The 24,092-nt window shown below is 39.2% G+C and overlaps 1 protein-coding gene across 2 annotated transcripts in view; it reads left to right on the top strand.

Moving 5' to 3' along the window:
• The window catches only part of LOC126355049 (platelet binding protein GspB), a 309,208-nt gene extending 293,640 nt beyond the window's left edge, over positions 1-15,568 (top strand). For both annotated transcript variants that reach the window (XM_050005202.1, XM_050005201.1), the window contains exons 33-34: positions 5,409-5,562; positions 14,630-15,568. In XM_050005202.1, coding sequence (XP_049861159.1) covers positions 5,409-5,562; positions 14,630-14,732 — 257 coding nt within the window. In that variant the 3' untranslated portion in view covers positions 14,733-15,568. The remainder of the gene's footprint in view (positions 1-5,408; positions 5,563-14,629) is intronic.
• Positions 15,569-24,092: the final 8,524 nt, after the last annotated feature.

Raw genomic sequence — 24,092 nt, 5'->3', positions numbered from 1 at the left:
TGGGTAGCACAATGCACTTCAGAGTTGATTGTCACACCATGATGGAGGACATCAAACAGAACTACTACCTCAGAGGAGATGTGGTGTTACATCATTCCATGTATTGCCATTTTGTTTCTTGTTAGAAGTGATAAGACCATGTTTCATAGCCTGTGAAGATGAGCTACAAAAACTTGTCATGATCAGTGTCGTAACGTGCATGCAGTTCTGCAGTGATGTTCTTCATTACTCTCCGTGGTCTTTCGTTAGGTTACTGGGGACCCAGGATGCACACACATTTGATTACCCCAATTGGTGGGACAAGCACTACCAACAGAGACGTCCAGTTGTGCAGCAAGGTTTTCATTGTGTTTTGTTGATGGGTGTGTCTGTATGTTTTTACATGGCAGAAGTCACATCTGTTTGTGGCCGGTGGGCATGTGGAATATCAGACAGGCTTGTGTGACCTTCTTGAAATGAAAACAGATGCCTCACTCAGTGACTCGCAGTGCTTTTGTTTTCTGCCAGGTCTCTGTAAATGTTCTGCAAGTACCTTTGAATATCTGTGATGCTCTGGTTTTCCACCAAAAGAAAATCGGTGACAGCTCTCTGCTTGGAACGTACCTCTGTTACAGACGCTGTTTTGAAGGCTACGTATAGTGCTGCCACCTATTCGAACTTCGTGAAGCTATAGGAGCTGAAGCAGGAATATTCCACCATGTCCCTCAACGAATACTTCATTTTTTTCAACTAAAATTATATGAGAAAAAAAGGTGCTGCATTATTTATTGAACGACCCTCGTACAAAGGCACCTAACAGAGGAAAATAAATCAAGGCAGTGTTTCATGTTACATTGAGGACAACTACCATCACTTGTGACTTTTATTAAAATGAAATATTTCTTACACATACACAATTTTATAACAGTTTCTATAGAACAGTTCTTGTAATTAGTTTTGAATATGAAAGAGGTCATTATTCGTATCCCATAGTCATCCCAGGAAATTAAGTGTCATTTGAATCATAAAAACAAACATTTTCCTTACACCAGGGACATCTGATTAATGAAAAAAACTTTTCAGAGATGTCACAGTAATTACTAGCTTTATTTAAACATAATTGCGGTGGAGCGAGAAATGGCTCTGGCCTTTGCTCTATTTATTATGCTGCTTACCAAGCATACAGAGCAATTGTAAAATGTGCCAATGCAGAAACGACTGAAATTTGAGATTACTGTTTTTCTGATAAATCTCAAATGACATGGAGAAATCGGAAATTTTATTGTCTGACAATTTGCTTACAAAAAATTTCCAGTCAAAAAAATTCTTTATTGAAAGTCACGTTGGTTGTTGTGAGTGAAATCTGAATTACATCAACAGCATATTTGGCGCACTCCAGACAAAGGTATCATCATGTCCAGGCCAAGAGACCAACAAAAGCAATGCATTTCTGCAACTGGTTAGAAACCACTTCAAATAAAATGTTAAAGTATTATTCTTTCCTATTTTTCCAGGTTTTGGTAGATTGATTATAATATTTTTGCCATTAGACAGCCTTTTTTATTTTTGGTCATAATATGCCTGGAAGTCCCCAAAGACGGATATAAATCTGCAGAAACAATAATCCACTCATACTTATTACTGGGATTGTTGCACATGAATGTGACATAGCATTAATCGATTGCACAACAGACACTCTTTTTTCACCCCAAAATGATAAAGGGCAGTTTGCTCGCCGTTCTTTCACAAAACCTGACCAGTTGGCCTTAGGCACTGCAGGTGTGGGGGATAACAAGCAGCTTCATCTTTGTTGGCCACCAATTAATGGCATCTCCTCTACACATTTACTTGAAGTAAAGCTCATAGTTTTGTGACTTCTTGCACTCCTGAATCTGCTTAAACAAGTAGAAGACAACTTGAAATAAGCAATGTCCATCCCAATTGTGATTCAGAGGGCCCGGTCGCATAAATCTCCATTGATAATAGTGCAGTGCCTCTTACGAGCAGCTGTACATGGTTTGTGTCTCAAGAAAACTCCTGCAATGAACTGTTAACTGTTGTTAATGTTATTTATTCAAGTTCAGGGTTTTATGTTGATTATTATTGAGTGGGCTAACAGGACATTATGGCCCCTATCTTTTGGATACTGCTTCTTCCACAGTTTTGTGATTTTCATTTTGGCATATATTTATTACTGTAAGTCTTCATTCCATTTTCATAATTCAGTCAGATTTTACAAAGCAAACTTGAGTTTTCACACTGCTTAACATTAAGTGTTAAACACAATTAATGTTAGTTCAGTTTTATCTTCATTGTGAAAATTTATGCAATCGCTAAAGCAGCTGGTTATTATTACAATTGTTAAATGAGTTTCAAATATGAGTGAACAGTAATTGTGGACAATTGTTTTAGAGAAACTATCAACATAAATAGAATTCGCTTTACAAATCACAATCGTGCCAAGGCATGTTATCTGTTTACCGATGCAGCCATCAATCAAAGATATGCGCCTGCCTTGTTATGTGTGTGCATACCACTATAGCTTCAGCTGGGGTGTACATATCTTCATCTGCTTGCTGGTCTGTGGATTTGCAATTTTCAACATTCTTTTTTTTTTTTTTTTTTTTTTTTTTTTTTTTTTTTTTTTTTTTTTTTTAAAGAAAAATACTTGCAATGCATGTTAGCTAAGATTTTAACAGTCTTTCTGTTGGTGTATTCTACTTGTACAAAAATTTCGGCGTGTGTTTCATCTCATCATATTGGACCATTCCCTTGTAAGGTGGCAGCTTCAACTCCCAAATGTGAACAATAGATGAGCATTCAACCAGTTAGTTATGTGAGCAAGTAGATATGTGGTCAGGCAGTGTTGAGCAGTGAACATGAGGCCATAGAGTGTCAACATTGTTGTCACAAATCACATTGGAGCAACATCTCTGAATCAAGTTTTGAAGAGAAGTGAGCACATGCAACGTTTGCCCTACACACCTTTTTTCACGAACTGATACTTCAGCCATGGACACCTGCTGGAAATGTAAAATACAGACAACTCGTTTCTGGAAAAAATGACTTCGTGTTATCAATACGAACCTGCCACAAAACAACAAAGTGCACCTGGAGGTGACATTGACTGTGAGCAAGGTTGGTCCCCCCCTGTCTGTTGAAGGAATTAAATCTGATAACTGAATAACATCTAGCAGTATTTTATTTATTGTGCCTGTCTGAAATTCAATATTACCAGTCTTCAGCAGCAATGTATTCTTTTCATACTGTCATTTCATCTACATTTTGCATTGTTCATTGCTGTAGGTACCATGTTACTCCACAAGCGACAGATGTCCTTGGCACCTCTATTCGACACATAATTTCATTAAAAGAACTTTGTCAGCAACTGGGAATGGGGGAAGCAGCATTCTCTGTGATAGAGAAGTGTGTGAGCATGTGCATTCTGACAGTGTTTTGATTGGGTGACAATTCATTCACACTACTCTCTTTAGTCTGCCGCTCACAAACTTATCAAACTATAACCAATGCAGTGCCATTAGTTACAGAGTGTAAGGGTATTTTCTTGGAAATAAATCTGGAGATATTTGAAGTTAAGTTGAGGTGAATGGTATCTTCTGCAAACGTAGTGTCTTGTTCGCTTTGTAATTAGTACTGTCTAATATTTAGCTGTGTGGTTGCGAGATGTTCGGGCTCACATGCGGTTCCTCTTAGTCAAAATGTCTTGGCTCAAACTCATCTACGGGTTGAACCGCACCTATCCCATTACATTCCCTAAATTAATCACTTGTGACCCTTTGATAAATTGTCTGGCTGATGGCAAGATTGTGAAATACGAAGTTAATATAACATCTAATAACAGTAATAATAATATCGGGAACTAAATTTATGACCCATAAATTATGTAGGCCACACAGTTGCAATTTGGTTAGAATAATGTTTATTCAGAAAGCAAACTAATAGCAAAAGTGGTCGTATTTAGAATTACTATTACACTCGAGTGTGTATCCATTTGACACAGTTCAATCACTCGCAGTCTAAGCGCGAAGTACAAGTCTAATATTCCACCACATTATCTTCATGAAAAGTTGAGAGTTCACACCAGGTGCGCAGCTGCTCACCACTCAGATACTAAGTCCTGCGATACCATACAACGCAAAATTTTCTAAGTCGCTTCACTTCCTAATTGCCTAAAGACCTACCATCTGCTTTAGTGTCTCCACCAGCACTGTTGTCTCTGCTCGTCCCCGGCCGCATTTCCGACATGCCGAGCATCGTCTCTCAACTGACTAGTGCAGTTCCCTTCCCTGAAGCCACCCATCTGATTGGCTATAGCTTATTCTACATTATTTTACATGTTAACGTATTTAAATAATCAGAGCTTCACCATTTTCTCATTCTAAATAAAGTAACAATAATATTCAATGCTAAGTTCTTTTACATAAAATCAATACAATTTCCTTCTTAACTTTGTTGTCACAGCCAGTAGCCTTGCTCCGATGTGCTTCTGATAAATAAATAAATAAAGAACAAAAGTAACTATTACGCACTAAACTTTATAACAAATATTCTATCACCTAATGATTCAATAAGGTGTCATGCTCTCATCGTTCAGTGTGCTATGTGTGGAGGAAATGATGATCTGGTGCTTAACTGAAAATACTGATAATTTAAAATTATTATATCTTTTAACAAGTGAAGTTGTAGAATTGATATTTGCAACATTTGTCATTTTAATGTTGCGCTTCTATATGAAGTTTCCATCTTTAAGATCAACTAAAGCGTTCAGATTTTAGCATTCAGGTCTTTGTTACGAAGCTTATGAATCTCATTTTACAAGTAAATCCTAAACTATTATAAATATGATCAGTATTCAAGTTTTATTGGGAACACCATGAAAATGTGTGAAGGATGGTAGATTAAAATAACTGTGGCTTAATTCCCTAAATTACTAAAGAATTAAATAATTTTTATAAATGTTTGCCTTTATGGCCGTTCTTAGGTCCGCCATAGAGTGCAATGGTCGTTAACTTATGTAGTGTAGTAGCAGACGAAATTTCATTCTAAATCAGTCTGTTCATGGTTGGCAACATTTCAGTTCTTTCTTTGACTGTCGTATATTTTTTCCATTTGGTATTGAAGAATACTGACTGTTTCTCAGAATTCAGTTCAGAGGCTGGCATTTCTGGGACAAGGAGACAGTGAGGGGAAGAGGGAAATCTTAGTTATTCACACTTTGTTCTACTATTTAATATACTTCCTTTTCCAAACGTAAGTTTACAGAAACAGTAAATACTGCATACTGAAACACAGTTTTCAGCTTTTTGTGTAAATTATTAATAATTCTTTTATCTGATGTATTATTTTGATGGACTGTTAGAATGATTATGGCAGTTTTAATAATATTAAAATTCTTCTGCTTTCACCAGAGCTGAGAGTAACACGAAGTGTTGCAAGACTTGGGCCACATTCATCACATTCAGTTCTGCAGCCAATACCAGAAGAGTCCACATCTAGTTCTGCTGATGCAAGCAACAAACAGCCAGTCCCAACTGAGCGGCGCAAGAGGAAGCATACATCAAGGTGACTTACAGAGACTATTGTATACAGCTTGTAGTGTGTCTTGTGTTCAGTTGTTATTTTGTGGCTTAAGAACACACAACCACTCACACAGTGTATTGCATTGTCCATTTTTGGAGGCTAGCTCATCTCATGTTCTGCTGCTGCTGCTTGTTTGTGGTGTCATTATATGTAAATTGTGCATTGGATCTTCAAATGGGAAGTGGACAGGCCCTGATTACTAGCGTGTGGCTGCTCAGTGGTGACATTATTAGAAAACAGTGAGTGGAATTTCTGTTGATGTTATACAGAACAGTCGCTGCAAGAAACCTAATTCAATCAATCAAGTGACTTGCGCATTGGTGACCCCCACAAAGAAAATATCTGTAATCAAGTTTGAACAACAGTTGAGTACTGCTCCTTCACAGGATCAACTTTGTATCCATTGTTATCTAATGCTATAAAAAATAGAAATCCTCTTCCATTGTAGAAGATTCCTGGTACGACTCAGACATACTTAGATCCATTATATTTCTAGGTGTTCGGTATTTCTTGTTTCAGAAATTTACCAGAATGTCAACAACAACAACAACAACAACAAAGAGCACAAAAAATCTCTATTTACAACTGTGAACATTGAGGATTTTCTTATACAGAAAATTTGTATGAGTTCATTACTATTTCTGATAACAGTAAGTTCTGGTCTAATGTGTCGTGAATTGTTGTCCATCTAAACTTTGCAATTATTCTGGTAGATGGTTTCTGTGCCTGTGCTCAAAATCCGAGAGTGCTAATGTAATTTTAGACATGCTACTAAATTAATAGAAAGCACTTCTTCTCATTTGTAATTATATTGCTCCATCAGTTACAGTACTTAAACTTCTAATACAGTAACTGTATACAATATGAGTTTATTACATGGCCTCTGTACACAACTTTGTTCTATTTGGAATGATAGTTCAGCTTTCTCTCCTCTTTCCATGATGTAATACTAACTGTCATGGTACTAGAGTAAGATTTTCACTCTGCAGCAGAGTGTGCGCTGATATGAAACGTCATGGCAAATTAAAACTGTGTGCTGGACCGAGACTTGAACTCGGGACCTTTGCCTTCCGCGGGCAAGTGCTCTACCAACTGAGCTACCCAAGCATGACTCACGCCCCATCCTCACAGCTTTACTTCTGCCAGTACCTCGTCTCCTACCTTCCAAACTTTACAGAAGCTCTCCTGTGAACCTTGCAGAACTGGCTCTCCTGAAAGAAAGGATATTGCCGAGACTTGGCTTAGCCACAGCCTGGGGGATGTTTCCAGAATGAGATTTTCACTCTGCAGCGGAGTATGTACTGATATGAAACTTTTGCAAAGGTCCCGACTTCAGGTCTTGGTCCGGCACACAGTTTTAATTTGCCAGGAAGTTTCATGTCATGGTACTAATTATTCTGTTGCACATCTCCGTACTGCGAGGAGACTGGATGAAATAAAATGCCGAACCGCGAAATTGGGTAAAGCAGCTGTCGTCATCCCGCTTTGCAGAATCGTTGCGTCCATCTGCTCCAGATTTTATGCACACACAAGATATAACTCGCAAACAGTATAAAAGTCTAACTTCACTATTCAAAATAAATAAATAAAAAATATTTTCATGGTGACGTTCTTCAGTTATTAGTGCTATAGGCGTGGAACACACTGCTTCACCAAAGTGATATGTTACACCACAACATAAGAGACTGACAACAGACACTAGGTTGCCATTTTAACTTTTATGTTGTGTGATTGTAGTGTTATTTTTTTACAGATGAATTTTAGTAGGCTGGTTACCCATTCATGTACCTAGTACATATCATATGGTAGTTTTATTACTATGAAATGGGGAGAAGTTTTTTGGAGGGGGTAGGGGGAGTGCAAGCTCTTATCCACATATTCAGACACAAAGGAAGGATCGAGAGACTAATAACCATGCAGTTGAATCCATTGATATTTCCACCACGTATTTCAACATTTGAAGTTAAACAAAATTTGAGATATAATTAGCAGCTAAAGATACTCTCCGTCCACTTAAAATTTATTGTTTTCTTGTTAGACACATTCACTGGGCTAATTTCACTTTGTCGAGTTACGAGGGTTGTTTTTTAAGTAAGGGCCGTTCGCGCATATAGTCCCGTAGTACGCGCAGACGCCGCAACAAGTCACCGCGCCACTTGCCGGCATCCTTACTGTTCACACTGATGCAAGTTGCAGCTCTGTAGCTGATGTGTACGCATTGCTGTGCTACTTCATAGTGTTTACGATTATTGAATCACCCGCCGCGTGTGTGATACGGTCAGTGATACGTTTTTTGACCGCGAGAAGCCTATCAGGTGCAGAAATTCATCGTCAGTTAACAGAAGTTTATGGCTTGAATGCAATGAGTGAAGGTTAAGTGCGTCAGTGGGTTAGAGAGTTCAAAAATGGCTGTCAAAATGTCTATGACGAAGAACGCTCAGGCTGGCCCTCTGTGATCACTGATGATTTGGTGCCTGCTGTCGAAACAAAGAAACGTGAGGACAGAAGATTCACAATTTCCACTCTTTCTTTGGAATTTCCACAAGTTTCAAGATCGGTTTTGTACAAAATTGTGTCTGAAAATCTAAACTTTAAGAAACTGTGTTGTCAGTGGGTACCCAGACTCCTCACAGAGGACCACAAAGGGAAGAGATGTGCCACTTCATTGGGCTTTTTTATTCATTACGAGGAAGAAGAGGATGACATGTTGAGTCAAATTGTCACTGGAGATGAAACATGGATATCCCATATCACTCCCGAAAGCAAGCGACAATCGATGGAATGGTGACACACAACCTCACCCGTTAAGGTCAAAGCCAAACAGACGCTGTCAAAGTGCAAGATTATGGAAAATGTGTTCTGGGACCGGCGCAGTGTTTTGCTAGTGGACTTCATGCCACGAGGACCGACAATCAACTCGGATGTCTACTGTTCAACTCTAAAGAAGCTCCACAGAGCAATTCAAAACAAAAGGCGTGGCATGTTGACAAAAGGAGTTTTGCTCGTGCACGATAACGCTAGGCCTCACACCTCTCAAAAGACTTGGGATTTGATTGATTCTTTTGGCTGGGAAGTTTTGGACCATGCACCATACAGCCCCGACCTTGCTCCTAGCGATTTTCACCTTTTCCGGTACCTGAAGCACCATCTTGGCGAGCAGCGCTTCAATGACGACGATGAAGTGAAAGCGGCCGTGAACTCTTGGCTGTCGGAGCAGGCGGCCGAATTCTTTGAAGAGGGAATTAAAAACTTAGTTGTACGGTATGACAAGTGCTTAAATAAACAAGCCAACTATGTAGAAAAATAGGTAAAAGTGTGTAGAATCAGAAAATAAGTTTTTTACAAAAGTATTTGTATCTTTTTAAAAAAATAAAAACGGCCTTTACTTAAAAAACAACCCTCGTAGTAGTTTGTAAGTGCTGTTTATAAGCTACTCAAATTTTTTGCACCACCTTTACTTTGTGTACAGTGTTGCGGAAGATGTGGATTTGTAGACACGACATGTAATGTTGGAAGAACTTTAGTGTCTGTGTTTACTACACAGTAGGTTATACAACACTGTGTTAAGCCTCACTGTGAAAAGAACCAAAAGACAGAACTACTAGAGTGAACAAACATCCATGAATATCAAAGAAAGTGCATGGCTGTAACAGTTTAAGGTTTCACGCTCAGTTTGTTTGTATGTTATTGGAAGCTTCTTTCTCAGTATTTTGACCACTGAAAATCATTAAAAAATGGCTCTGAGCACTCAGTTTGTATGTTATTGGAAGCTTCTTTCTCAGTACTCTTTTGACCACTGAAAATCATTAAAAAATGGCTCTGAGCACTATGAGACTTAACTTCTAAGGTCATCAGTCCCCTAGAACTTAGAACTACTTAAACCTAACTAACCTAAGGACATCACACACATCCATGCCTGGGGCAGGATTTGAACCTGTGACCGTAGCAGTTCTGCTGTTCCAGACTGTAGTGCCTAGAACTGCTCGGCCACCGCGGCCGTCGAAAATCATTACATACAACCTCCTTTCTCAGTGCACTGCAATAAAGCATGTCATGTCTCTAATTGTGAATGGCCCAATGTGCCTTCCATGTGCACTGTTGAATCTATTAGCATGGCTCAAAGATTCATTTTGAGCTTCCAGTGTTCATGCATCATTGCCATACTGCAAGAAGAGGCCATCGTCAGTGTATGGCAATAAGATATGTCAGTACAGGATGTTGTCCATGGAGCTGACACATACCAGTGACATTGGTAAATTCTCGGTTATTGTGAGAGACAGATTATTGAAGATATGCCACAGAGTGGTCATCCATGATTGATAATTGTTAACTACACTCTATAACTCATAGGAACCCTGAGGCTCATGCAGCAGAACAGCAAGCTATATGGCAAAGGGAGACCAAGAGATGAACACAACAATCAAATTAAACTAGATGTAAGTTGCAGTAGTTACTTGGGGGTGAAGAGGCTTGCACAAGATAAACTAGCATGGAGAGTTGCATCAAATGAGTCCTTGGATTGAAGACCACAACAACAGTAATACTTTGTAGCAAATGGGACAACCTCTTTTAAGCAAAATATTGGAGTCTGTTTTTACTCGTAATTCTTTGGTGTAAAGTGTTTCAGTAATGTGGTGACATCTGACTGAACAGTATGAAACAGACTTATTTAACTTTTTAATACAGTAATGGTCAAGTGTTATGTACTGATGACTTAGGATGTATTCCATTTCATGTACAATCTTTCACCCAGTTGCATGTGTGTGCCAACTTTACCATATAAATAATACATGGTCACCATTGCTGAAGTTAGTTACTTTCATGGACGTGCTACACAGTGTCACTAGACTATGATATACAACTTCTACACTGGGGGAGGGGGGGGGGGGGCGGCAGTCAGTGCTGAAAGAGAGCTCCTATCTGTGAAAGTTACTAAATGACATAAGCAGCTTTACAGCAACTCTTCTATATTTTATGTGCAATGTCTTTGTGTACAGCTCCAGTGATAACGATGGGTGACCAGATCTCTCTCACTTCATAGATCATAATAAATTACATCTTTGTGTGCAGCTCCAGTGATAACGATGGGTGACCAGATCTCTCTCGCTTCATAGCTCATAACAAATTATAAAGTATATTCATGTACTTCTTTTACATTTTAGGGCAGCATATAACCAAATGAGAATTCTCATAATGATTCTTCAGTTGTTTCCTGGTGTGTACATTATCTAAGAGTGCTTTTAGCTCCAAGGCATTCCCAAGTCACAACACCAAAGCATAAGCAGGCTTCCACAGCAGATGGAGAAGCACATTCACAGCTGTGCTTTGTTGATGTGCTGGCTCCGTTTTACAACCATCTGCACATACATCCAATGATGCCACACACACTGGGATGTTCCATGCTTAACACCTACCTTAAACTAAGTTTTCAGTTTTTATGAACATCTTTCGTCAACCTAAGTGATTAAAATACGAACATGTCATTATGTAAACTCCTCATGCTACACCACAATGGATAATAATGAGTAGAAAATGTACAATGATATGAGGAAGTATTCTGTAGAAAATGAAAGCAGTAATTGTGTTTGTTTTGTAGTGATAGTGTAGTTCCATCCATTCTGTACAGAGGTCTGAAAAAGTCACCATCATCCTCACCCTCAAAACATGTGATGTTCAGCACACATTCTGCAACTTTTGTTGCTTTGAAATTTTCATCCATTTCATTCCACCCCACTTCCATTATTTTTCTTCATAAATTATAGCTTCTGCAGGTTTTTGTTAATTGAAAGCCATTAGTTAGTGCAGAAACATTATCTACAAGGTCCGTGATTTGGCACTCCAGGAAGAACAATTCTTATTCTATATTACTTGTCAGTCTGTGCATTGTGTACATTTCAAGACTAGAGTTCATGGTTGTGTCAGGTAATATGGTTCTGTATCTGTTATTTACAGGGGGTGTCTGTTAAAATGTTCTCTGGTATTGGTGTGTAAGGTATCTATTTTGGACCAGTGTCCCTTTACATCATACATGCAAGTAATAAGTGTGTGATATAAATAATTTACCATCAATATATTAATTGTACAGCACTGAGCTGTCGCGAGTTCTGAAACTCTGGGGACATCTGAAAAAATCAGATTGCAAGCGTTTTGTCTGGTGGCTGCCAGTGTTATCACTGAATCCAATGGCACTGTGGTAACCAACATAAAATGCGATGTTTAATTTTGCTATACTAGGATTTCAGTTATTTATGCTGGAATGAATGACAAAGCAGTTTCCAATCCCATTGTCACTGCAGTGTAGAACGCCTTCTTGGAACATCCACAGTGACAATAGAAGGTATGTAGCACACTGGCACTGCACAAGAAAGGCAGAGTTTGTTGCTTCCTCACTGTTCTTTGCTCCATGGTAGTCTGTGTGCTTGGTAAGCCTTGTTTCCCCCTTTCCCCACACCCCCTTCCATTAAAATCCAAGGAAGGTTACAGAGTACAGATGAGACTTGAGTGTACACCTGTCCTTTTTTCTCCCTAAGGGAAGTCTTTCTGCTCCCGGGATTGGAATGACTCCTTACCCTCTCCCTTAAAACCCACATCCTTTCATCTTTCCCTCTCCTTCCCTCTTTCCTGAAGAAGCAACCTTCGGTTGCGAAAGCTAGAAATTCTGTTTTACAAGTAGAAAAGTGTCCAAGAAAATAAAACTGATGACCCCTGCATTAATAATCTTCTTGCATACTGAAAGTAGAATAGAGAGATGCAGGAAGAATCATAATTTTTTTTTTTGGGGGGGGGGGGGGGGGGGAGGAGGAGAATGAGAACGACCCAGATTAGAGTCCCAGACTGTTGCACAATTTTGAGTTTTTAGGAGCTGTAGGGACAATGTACACTCTGCTGCAAAATGAATATTTATTCTGGAAACTACCCGTAACTGTGACTTCACTATTCTCCGTGAACTCCATTGGTGTGGCAGTAGTAGTTGACCAAGCCAGGTATGAATGTCAGTGAAAGTAGAAGAAAGAGATGTGGCAGGTTGATGCTGTCTGTTGTGCCAAATTACGAAATTAATGAGACTGTTACTTTGGACAGGAAGGCTCAAGATTTGAGAGCTGGTCTGGTGCACTATTTTAGTGTACTTCACAATATTTAAACTTGGTATTTGAATACCACATCTGATTCAGACTGTTTGCTGATGTTAAACCACTTCATTGGCACTGTGGCGTGGGTAGTACTAATTAAACTGTAATCATCAAACTCAACAGGCACATGGAAGAGATTTACCAAAATATCAAGAATATGTACAGGTTTTGACAAAGAAAAGGGAGAATGCTGAGTCCTCTCAGCTTCCAGCTAACATGTCAAGATGGAGATGATGTACTAATTTTCGCCATAGACAAGAATCACATCAGGAAGGAAGGAAGGGGAGGGGGGGGGGGGGGGGGGAGAGAGAGAACTAGGACATAGGGAACAAATCTCCAGGCAGAGTAACAGGTGCACCATACCAAAAGTAGAATCAGATGCACTGGACCAAAGACGGAATGTCTTGGGACAATTCTAGTGGGAATGGATGGCAGATAGGGTGTGTAGAATTCACTGTGAATGAATGCACACCAGGTCAAAAATGAAACACCAACTTGTGACCAGGTACACCAGCTGGATATATAACATCGTAGGATGACTCTTGTGGGAAGGGCCACTAGTAGTCTCAGGTAGGACTTGAGTCAAATTGTCAAAATATTGTGCATGGGCGACACTGATATCTGACAAAACACCCAATTCCTCAAGATGTTTGATGAAAGTGCATTGAAAATGAGGAATAGACATAAAATAGGATTTTTGCAATGACAGCTGAGAAGTGCTTGGTGTGTTTTTTTTTTATTTTTATTTTTTTATGTGTATCTGCTACATGCTTACTGAAATTCTTGTATGTTTTATCATAGCTCATGCAGAATAAGATACATCTTACACTTGCTAACAAAATGGAATTCAATTTGTATAACATAAAGTCTATACGAGAAAACAGGAGGGATACTTTGAGGTCAAATAATTTAAGTAAAATAGAACTACTAAATGGTGACATTGTTCCAAACAGCAGCATTGAAGTTTGTTAAAAAGTCCCACAAGAGCAAAGCAAGGTGATTTTTTCCTGTAAGTGGTATTTGAAGAAATTAATGTGTAAGCAGGTCAAAAATATAATTTCAGTGTCATGTCTAAAGCAAAAATGATAAATTTCCTAATTGCAATCCTATACATCCTGAAGAAAATATGTTTTTAATTATTTACACCCAAGCTCCTGATTACTCACTAGCTGACTAGATTTCGGCTTTCCCCATTTTCACAAGCCACGTATTTTGTATTCGGACAGTTCTCTTTATGCCATCATGCTCTCATATCTTCTTTATCCAGTATGATATGAACCGTGTGACAACGATGGAGACTTTGTTCTCATTGGAATTTGCTGTGTTATAAGTCAGCATGGCACAAAGTGAATTCCAGTGAGAACAAGTTCTCCATTGTATGTGAAATGTTGTTGTCGCATGGATCAGATCATACTGGGTAATGAAGATCTGAGCTATATCTACATGCATGGGCACCCTTCGTGACCCACAGGCCTGATTTACATACTTACAAAAGCTCGTGGGCCCCATCATCATCATGACACAACAGCAACACTCCTAGTGCATACAGTTAAAACTATAGGATTCATTACTTTAATGTGTACGGGGTAACACACTGATATGACTAGCACATCCTTCCTGACATGCTACATCATCAAAACACGACTAAAAAATCATGTTTTTGAGAAATTTTTCATTTTAGTTTCACTTGGACTGTCTTCCGTGGGCTGGATTGAAACTAATTGTGGGCCAGATGCATCCCACGGGCTGCCAGTTGCCCACCCATTCCTTGATATATATCCTGTTTTAATGTACTTTAGTGAATGTATTGATTACACACTACACCTTGTAACTTGAAAAGGTAACTATACCATGTGTATGTCCAGTTTAATATATGAGGCTGAGTAAATTTATTTGTCTCTTTTTTTTTTTCCCCACAGGTCACCAGTTTCAAAGAAAACATCCCCTAGAAATAAGAAGCAGGAATCTACAAGGATATCACCAAGAAAAGCAATGAGGTTGCGCAGTCGTCTCCTGAAATAATTGTCGTTCAGGGTAACATTATGCAAGAAAACAATTTTCTTTGTAAAAGAAAATGGAAATATCAAAGAAATTGACCAGTGTAACACAGTACTTTTTTCTGTTTATAGCAGACACCGCCAAGTTTGTGGTATTTCAGGTTTATATTTAACAGAAACATTTTAAAAATTGGACAGGCATTTGTATAAATATTTACTGTGTTAAATGCATGTAGGAATCAGTTTCTCATCTCTTGACAGGTAGGGCATAGCCTGCATGATTTTAATTTACAAAGAACATGTAAACAGTGTGAATTTGAGTAATTAAGACATTTACTACTTTGTATCACTGCCTTGCTGTTTTCTGCCACAGGTGACAGAAAAACAATGCCTTCTCCAATTTGTTTATTGTGTCAAAAGTCAATTTTATGCTGCTACACTCATTCTGTAATAAATCAATCCTTTTTAAAGTATGAGATGATAATTTCACACATTTATGTATATCATTCCAAGGAATAAAACTAGAAGCTTGTACAGAAATTCTTCCTATGGCTTACACCACAACATTTGTAGCATTACATGGGTGTCTGAGTTATTCAGTGTAAGGAATGAGGCGCAAGTAAACAGTTTGTCCTTGTAAACAGAAGAGCATAGCCTGCATTGTTTCAGTTTTCAAAACTTTTGTGAATATTGTGATTTCAAATAACCAACCTGCCATGTTATTTAATGTGACTGAAGTGTATGTATTCTATTAGATATGTCAGAAAATACTGTCTCTTGTATTTATGTAAGATAATGTGTGCAAACATCAATTTTTATTCTATAACAGATTTTGTAATAAAATCAGTGTTCAAAATTCGAGGTGATAGTGCTGTGTATTTATTTTTGATGTTTCATGGAATAAAATTAAGGGACTATCCAGAAATGTTTCCTATGAATTAGATAAAATCTCCAATAATGCAGTTGTGGAACTTGCAGATTGTATGCAGCAAAACTAACTTCCTGTATAAAAGATGTGACTAGCTTCCTCCATCACACATAGTTCTTACATAATTACCACTGAGTTGCTTGCTTATCACAGTTGATACTACCCCTCTATACCGTCAACATAGGTAGTCCATGGTCGTGCTTGCCATGAAACACTAATTTTCCCTATATCTTCCCAATTTCAAACCTGCCAACTTATTTTGTGTATAGATGATTCATCCACAACAACAACTACTACTACTACTACTACTACTACTACTACTACTACTACTACTACTCCTTTTAAGGAGAACTTACACAGAAGAATCCATGGCAGGTCCAAGGTCACACACAGGATACACTCGTCTACTCTTCTACTTACGGGCCTCCTAAAGGAAACCATCCTAGGCAGCCAAAAACCTAAAATTCTTTATCTGGTTCAGACTTTGGTATCCAAATGGTCTGGTAATGGGGCAGTGACAGGAAGGCATCTGGCTATCATGTCAAATCTGTTAATAGCCATGCTGACTCAGTGCCAATGTGAACAACAAAGGCACAAGAAATAAAATTAAGCCCATCTTAAAATATTATAGTCTGTTTATTTTTGTTTGTTACTGAGCTAGAAAACTACATCTTAAGAAGTTCTTGCTCTTAGTTGCTAGAGGTGTATTATTATAAAATACAGCTGAGAAACACAGTCTGCACAAGTACTTGATTCGAGCTGCAGTTTGTTGACCACTAGTTTACAGTGTGTCAGCTGCATGCAAATCAGGTAGCACACTTTACCTGATCACTGTGGTAAGTTAGAACAAAAATATTGAGTCTTCAATGTTGTAAGGTGCTTATTAGACAGCCTATTGCAAAAATAGGACAGAAGTCCCACTATATGCCAACAGTGGCAAACACAGGACTCACACAGACACAAAGAACAATGGTCTCAGAGTAATAGACTGTTGCACTAAGAAATTTGGAAGTACTTGCTTTCCCCTCAAAAATGCTCATACACTTACATGGGTCTCCCCAAATGGAATTACACACAATCAAATTGACCCTGTACTAATTCAGAGACGCAATAGATATAAAAAGATGTTGATGAGCTTTTGTTGATTAATTTCTGTGTTTCATTATCCAAAAGGAAATGGCAAAAAGGTATTACACACCTACAAATATGATAAGTCTAATCTTGCAAATCTTAGAATATGTGAGACATGAAGAAAATTTCAGGAATAGTAGTCCACGTTTCTCTATAACTTGACAACCACATACTACAGTTTAGGACAATTGGAAATGTTTAAATGATAAAAAGATAGCAAGAAAAAAATTCCTCAAATTTCAAATGATGAGGACAGATCCATCTTTAATTTTAAAAACAGGTTGTTGAACTTTAATCAGAAAGAAAGACAGGTTTTGGAATTCCAGCTCACCCTGTAACCAAGCTTGTGGACCTCCCAACATGGTATTTTGGTACTGACATTCAGTCCATGAAACCAGAATGAAGTTTGGAAAGTAGGAGACAAGGTACTGGCAGAAATGAAGCTGTGAGGACAGGGCATGAGTTGTGCTTGGGTAGCTCAGATGGCAGAGCGCTTGCCTGCGAAAGGCAGAGGTCCTGCGTTCGGGTCTCGGTCTGGCACACAGTTTTGATCTGCCAGGAAGTTTCATTCAGTCCATGAATGGCTGAGTGCAACATTCAGTTCATTGACTTTTTCAGCTGTCGTACTCACTTCTCATCAAAAGTCAAAGCGATCATCTTGTCGTGATCACTCAACACTCATCTGTGTCTGTGTTATGACTTAAGGCACCTCTTGAATACCAAACACTTTCGCTGTCTTGGTTACAGAAGCATCCACCAAACAAGCACCAACAATTTGGCCATGTTTATGTGTACTGAGCTCCGATGTAACACACTCACAACTACGAGTGACACTTGTGATATATTGAGAACTTGCACAGGTGCTGTTTGTGGTCAAGTACAACAGTGCAGACTGAGAGGTTTGTTCAAGACCTGAAAGGGAATTCATGTATAAATTCAGATGCTAATGTATGATCTGAATTTATGGATTGGCTTCTCTTGCACTTTACCTCCCCTCTCAAGATCATGTTTCTTCTCTAAGGGACTTCATCTCCTTAGCAGTTAGGCCTGTGCAGGAAATGCAGTTGTGCTTATCTAATCCAATAAATAACAGGAACAATTCTTCTAAGACATGAATATATTATTTCAGCTCATACACTGTTGCAGCATCTAATAAAACAACTGTCTGTGATAATAATTCGGCTATTACATCAAGCAATAAGGATTGTTTGACAGTTCAGAGGAGATTGACTGTTCTTCTCTTTCCTTCATGTCACAGTGTGCGCTGTTCTATGGAGCGCAGTAAGAGACGCATTTGAAAAGTCAGTGCGAAGTCCGAGAAATGGCACCACCAGCACGTATTGAGATCATGCTTAGTTAGTAGCATCTTTAGAAAGAATGCACACAAAGTTTCAGCCATGCTGGTCTATTTCTGTGTGTTTGGCATTCGTGTGAATCAAGGAAGTGGAGTGATTGTCAAGAAATGGATGAAGAATTATTTCGTGTGGTGATTAAACATTACTTTATGAAAGGCAAAACACCTCAGGAGACTAAAGAGAAGCTTGATAAACATTACAGTGACTGCTCCTTTGATTAGAACAGTTTATAAGTGGTTTCAAAATTTTCCGAGTGGCCATATGGGCACAAATGATGCTGAACAGTCTGGACACCCTGTGGAGGTTGTTGTTGTTGTTGTTGTTTTTGTGGTGGTGGTGGTGGTGGTCTTTAGTCCAGAGACTGGTTTGATACAGCTCTCCATGCTACTCTATCCTGTGCAAGCTCCTTCATCTCCCAGCACCTACTGAAACCTACATCCTTCTGAATCTGCTTAGTGTATTCATCTCTTGGTTTCCCTCTACGATTTTTACCCTCCATGCTGCCCTCCAGTACTAAATTGGCAATCCCTTGATGCCTCAGAACATGTCCTACCAACCAATCCCTTCTTCTAGTCAAGGTGTTCCACAAATTTCTCTTCTCGCTAATTCTATTCAGTACCTCCTCATTAGTTATGTGATCTACCCATCTAATCTTCAGCATTCTTCTGTAGCACCAAATTTCAAAAGCTTCTATTCTCTTCTTGTCCAAACTATTTATCATCCACGTTTCACTTCCATACATGGCTACACTCCATACAAATACTTTCAGAAACGACTTCCTGACACTTAAACCTATACTCAATGTTAACAAATTTCTCTTCTTCAGAAACTCTTTCCTTGCCATTGCCAGTCTACATTTTATATCCTCTCTACTTCGACCATCATCAGTTATTTTGCTCCCAAAATAGCAAAACTCGTTTACTACTTTAGCATCTCACTTCCTAATCTAATACCCTCAGCATCACCCAATTTAATTAAACTACATTCCATTACCCTAATTTTTCTTTTGTTGATGTTCATTTTGTGTCCCCCTTTCAAGACACTGTCAATTCCGTTCAGCTGCTCTTCCAGGTCATTTGCTGTCTCTGACAGAATTACAGTGTCACCGGCGAACCTCAAAGTTTTTATTTCTTCTCCATGGATTTTAATTCCTACTCCGAATTTTTCTTTCATTTCCTTTACTGCTTGTTACTGCTTGCTCAGTATACAAATTGAATAACATTAGGGATAGGCTACAACCCTGCCCCACTTCCTTCCAACCACTGCTACCCCTTCATGCCCCTCGATTCTTACAATTGCCATCTGGTTTCTGTACAAATTGTAAATAGCCTTTCGCTCCCTGTATTTGGCCCCTGCCACCTCCAGAATTTGAAAGAGAGTATTCCAGTCAACATTGTCAAAAGCTTTCTCTAAGTCTACAAATGCTAGAAACATAGGTTTGCCTTTCCTTAATCTATCTACTAAGATAGGTCGTAGTGTCAGTATTGCCTCACATGGCTGGCCAGGGTGGCCGAGCCGTTCTAGGCGCTACAGTCTGGAGCCGCACGGCCGCAGGTTCGAATCCTGCCTCGGCCATGGATGTGTGTGACGTCCTTAGGTTAGTTAGGTTTAAGCAGTTCTAAGTTCTAGGGGACTGATGACCTCAGACGTTAAGTCCCATAGTGCTCAGAGCCATTTGAACCATTTTTTTTGCCTCACGTGTTCTAACATTTGTATGGAATCCAAACTGATCTTCCCCGAGATAGGCTTCTACCAGTTTTTCCATTCGTCTGTAAAGAATTCGCATTAGTATTTTTCAGCCGTGACTTATTACACTGATAGTTCAGTTATTTTCACATCTTTCTACACATGCTTTCTTTGGGATTGGAATTATTATATTCTTCTTTAAGTCTGAGGGTATTTCGCCTGTCTCATACATCTTGCTAACCGGATGGTAGAGTTTTGTCAGGACTGGCTCTCCCAAGGCAGTCAGTAGTTCCAATGGAATGTTGTCTACTCCAGGGGCCTTGTTTTGGCTTAGGTCTTTCAGTGCTGTGTCAAACTCTTCATGCAGTATCATAGCTCCCATTCTTCTTCATCTACATGCTCTTCCATTTCCATAATATTGTCCTCAAGTACATCACCCTTGTACAGACCCTCTATATACTCCTAATACCTTTCTCTTCTTTGTTTAGAACTGGGTTTCCATCTGATATCTTGACATTCATACAAGTGGTTCTCTTATCTCCAAAAATCACTTTAATTTTCCTGTAGGCAGTATCTATCTTACTCCTAGTGAGATAAGCCTCTACATCCTTACAGTTGTCCACTAGTCATCCCTGCTTAGCCGTTTTGCACTTCCTGTCAATCTCATTTTTGAGACGTTTGTATTCCTTTCTGCCTGCTTCATTTACTGCGTTTTTATATTTTCTCCTTTCATCAATTAAATTCAATATATCTTCTTTTACCCAAGGATTTCACTAGCCCTCCTCTTTTTACCTACTTGATCCTCTGCCGCCTTCACTATTTCATCCCTCAAAGCTACCCATTCTTCTTCTACTGTATTTCTTTCCCTGTGGAGGTTATGACTTCAGAAATTATTGATAAAATCCTGATGATTACAGGTGGATGACAGAAGAATTGCACAGTGTTTATAGTACCGGTGAATGATGATCATCAAACGTGCATTTAATTTTTATTAGCTGTGTTAGTAGTTTGGATATGTACCTTTTGTGGAGATTTCGTATTATCTGCATTTTAGATAGGGAGGATGGATATGGCAGTTCTTCAAGATGGGGCGATGCTGGCAGTTTGGTCATCCTCTGCCTTGGACACATATGAAGGGCATTTGAAAAGTCCGTGCAAAAATAAAAATTACTTGCTTTTGTTGGGTAAACCTTATTATTTTTGTACATAATCTCCTTTTAGACTTATACACTAGGTCCAGAGCTGTTCTTATTTGTTGATCCCTTCTGAATAATAGGAATTGTCCAAGTCTGCAAAATAGCTATTAGTTGCTGGAATCACGTCCTCATCTGAATAATATCTTTGTCCCACCAGCCATTTCTTCAAATTGGGGAACAAATAGTAGTCCAAGATAGCCAAGTCTGGAGAATAGGGGGATGTGAAACGAGTTGGAATCCTATTTCCATTAATTTTGCGACCATAACTGCTGAGGCGTGGGCTGGTGCATTGGCATGATGGAAAAGGACTTTTTTGCTGTCCAATCACTGGCGTTTTTCTTGCAGCTCAGTTTTCAAGCAGTTTAATAACGATGAATAATATGCACCTGTAATAAATAGTTTTACCTTTTTCCAGATAGTCGATGAGGATTATCCCTTGCAAATCCAAAAAAACGGTCACCATAACCTTTCCAGCTGAAGGACTGGTCTTTGCCTTTTTTGGTGCAGATTCTTCCTTGGTAACCCATTGTTTACATTATTGTTTGGTTTTAGGAGTATAGTAATGTATCCATGTTTCATCCACACAGTGATGAAAAAAGTCCTACGGATTCTTTCTGGACAGCTGCAGACAATCCTTGCAGCACTTCACACGATTCCATTGAATCAAGCATGAGAAATCGTGGAGCCCATCTTCAGGATAGCTTTCTCATGTCAAAATGTTTATGCAAAATATTTTGTACCCATTCATTCGAAATGCCCACTGCACTAGCAATCTCGCGCACCTTAAAAGAAACTTGCTGCTCCTAAATTCACACAGCACGTGTGTTAACTTATATGATACACAGTGGCACTTACATGCCTTTGATTGGAAGAGTACACAAGATATTTCCCAGATACTCATAGTCGACACTCCCCCCCCTCCCCCCAGTCTAGTACCTGGAATTTTATAACTTCACTTTCACCGGAATTGAGGAACTATTATACACCCCGTTTACATGGGGCTCCCAGAAACGAATTTCGCAAAACCGATTTCCCAGTACCACTTCTGGATAGTCATATAAACACTTCAAAGTCGATTCTGGAAATTCGCTTATACTGACGGTTTTCCAATTCCGCAATTAATTTTCGCTCCCACGGTTTTTAAACGTGATCGGACTGTCAGGTTTCATTTTGTATTTAAAAATTTTCTATTAATGTGGATGGAGTGGCTTTTTGTACAGCGAAGGATAAGTAGAAATATTAGACTGAAGCTGTTTACACCTCGTCTAACTGAAGAGAAATATTGATTTATACGATTGGGGTCTTTCTCAGCGTATTCCACTGATGAACTCTTCTCCAGCTATCAGCCGAATGGTGGCGTCATGTTGTCGCAACCACTCGGCTGATAACCTGAGAAGAATTCATCGAGAAATATCGATTGTGCTGACTAAATCATAAACTGAAACACCTGTTTTCCAGGCGTCCTAATCCGAGCTGGTGCTCCGTCTCTAATGACCTCGTTGTGGACGGGCGCCGTATTTAACAGGACTGATGTAAACAGTACACCATGTATTCTTCCGCATGTGCTTGAATCTCATTGGATTCCGTTTCACGTGGAGCGTAAGCCAAGTTGTGACCAGTACAGTCGTGTATGATTGTAAAGATATGTTTTATGCTGCTTTACACGCACATAGACTGAGCGATATGTGCGGGACAACAGCTTTACCGGCGCATTAAACTTGGACGGTATTGGCTAACCAGCGGCCCAACTAGCCTGCAATGGTGTGAGCAGCTGCAGTTCAGATGTAAAAAGAGGCGGACAGAGGAACAATATAGCTTCGAAAGCCATTTAATTTTTAAAGAGAATTCGGCAAAACTTCAGCACTACCCCGCGCTTCTTAGGTAGCCAGATGGAAAGCATAATATGCTCTCGTTCTCACCTGACATAGTACAATTATTACGAACGAGAATGATGAAAATTTCTAATTCAAACACTGGGTAATTTTTCTGAGCGAATTATATGTAATGCAAAAGTATATTGCACGGATTTCACCGAACTGTTGAATACTGAAGCCTCTGAAGGTATTAATTACAGCCGTCCAGTGTGGCCGAGTGGTTCTATGCGCTAAAATAATTAAATAAATAAATAATCTGGAACCGCGCGATCACTTCGGTCGGAGGTTCGAATCCTGCCTCGGGCATGGATGTGTGTGATGTCCTTAGATAAGTTAGGCTTAAGTAGTACTAAGTTCTCGGGGACTGATGACAGATGTTAAGTCCCATAGTGCTCAGAGCCATTTGAACCATTTTATTAATTACAGTCAGTAGCTCCTTCCTTATCCGAATCTGGACCAGGCGATCAACGACAGAATTCACCGAGCAAGGCGGCGCAGTGGTTAGACACTGGACTTGCATTCGGAAGGACGACGGTTCAATCCCGCGTCCGGCCACCGTGATTTAGGTTTTCCATGATTTCCATAAATCGCTCCAGGCCAATGCCAGGATGGTTCCTTTGAAAGGGCACGGCCGACTTCCTTTCCCATCCTTCCCTAATCCGATGAGACAGATGACCTCGCTGTCTGGTCTCCTTCCCCAAAACCAACCAATGTTCGGCGGTGGCATAAGCTGCATGAGTTAGTTCCGGTATGTCTGGGAGCTTAATATTTTTGTTATTTTTGGGCCAAATCCCTTAACTTGGATCCAGATCAGTTCTGTTGGGGTCATATTGTCATAGTACAGTGGCAAATGTAAAAGTGTTCGTTGCTGTGAAAATGATTGTTTTTTATGTTTCTACGATACACAGCTACATCTGGGATATGAAACAATGGACATGGTCCAAATACAGAGTATTTAGTTTTTTATTTCTTGTCTTAAAAATTAAATTGTTATGTCTTCTTAATTTAAGCAGCGTTTATTAGCAGTCTTCCATAAAATATCAATAACTGAGAATTTATATTTGAAATGAAAACACGAACTCGCACGCAGTATGTGATTAAAAACAAGAAGACGTGCATTTTAATAAAAAATGATGATGAATTTTACAATTTCGAGATGCAGTTAATTCAAATTGAATGAGAAAAAGAATTGACTCAGGCAAGACTTGTAGGAAT

Source organism: Schistocerca gregaria, chromosome 3 (genome assembly GCF_023897955.1).
Source record: "Schistocerca gregaria isolate iqSchGreg1 chromosome 3, iqSchGreg1.2, whole genome shotgun sequence".
Taxonomy (NCBI): Eukaryota; Metazoa; Arthropoda; class Insecta; order Orthoptera; family Acrididae; genus Schistocerca; species Schistocerca gregaria.
Note: the sequence above shows the minus strand (reverse complement) of the source record. Positions and strands in the feature narration are given on the sequence as shown.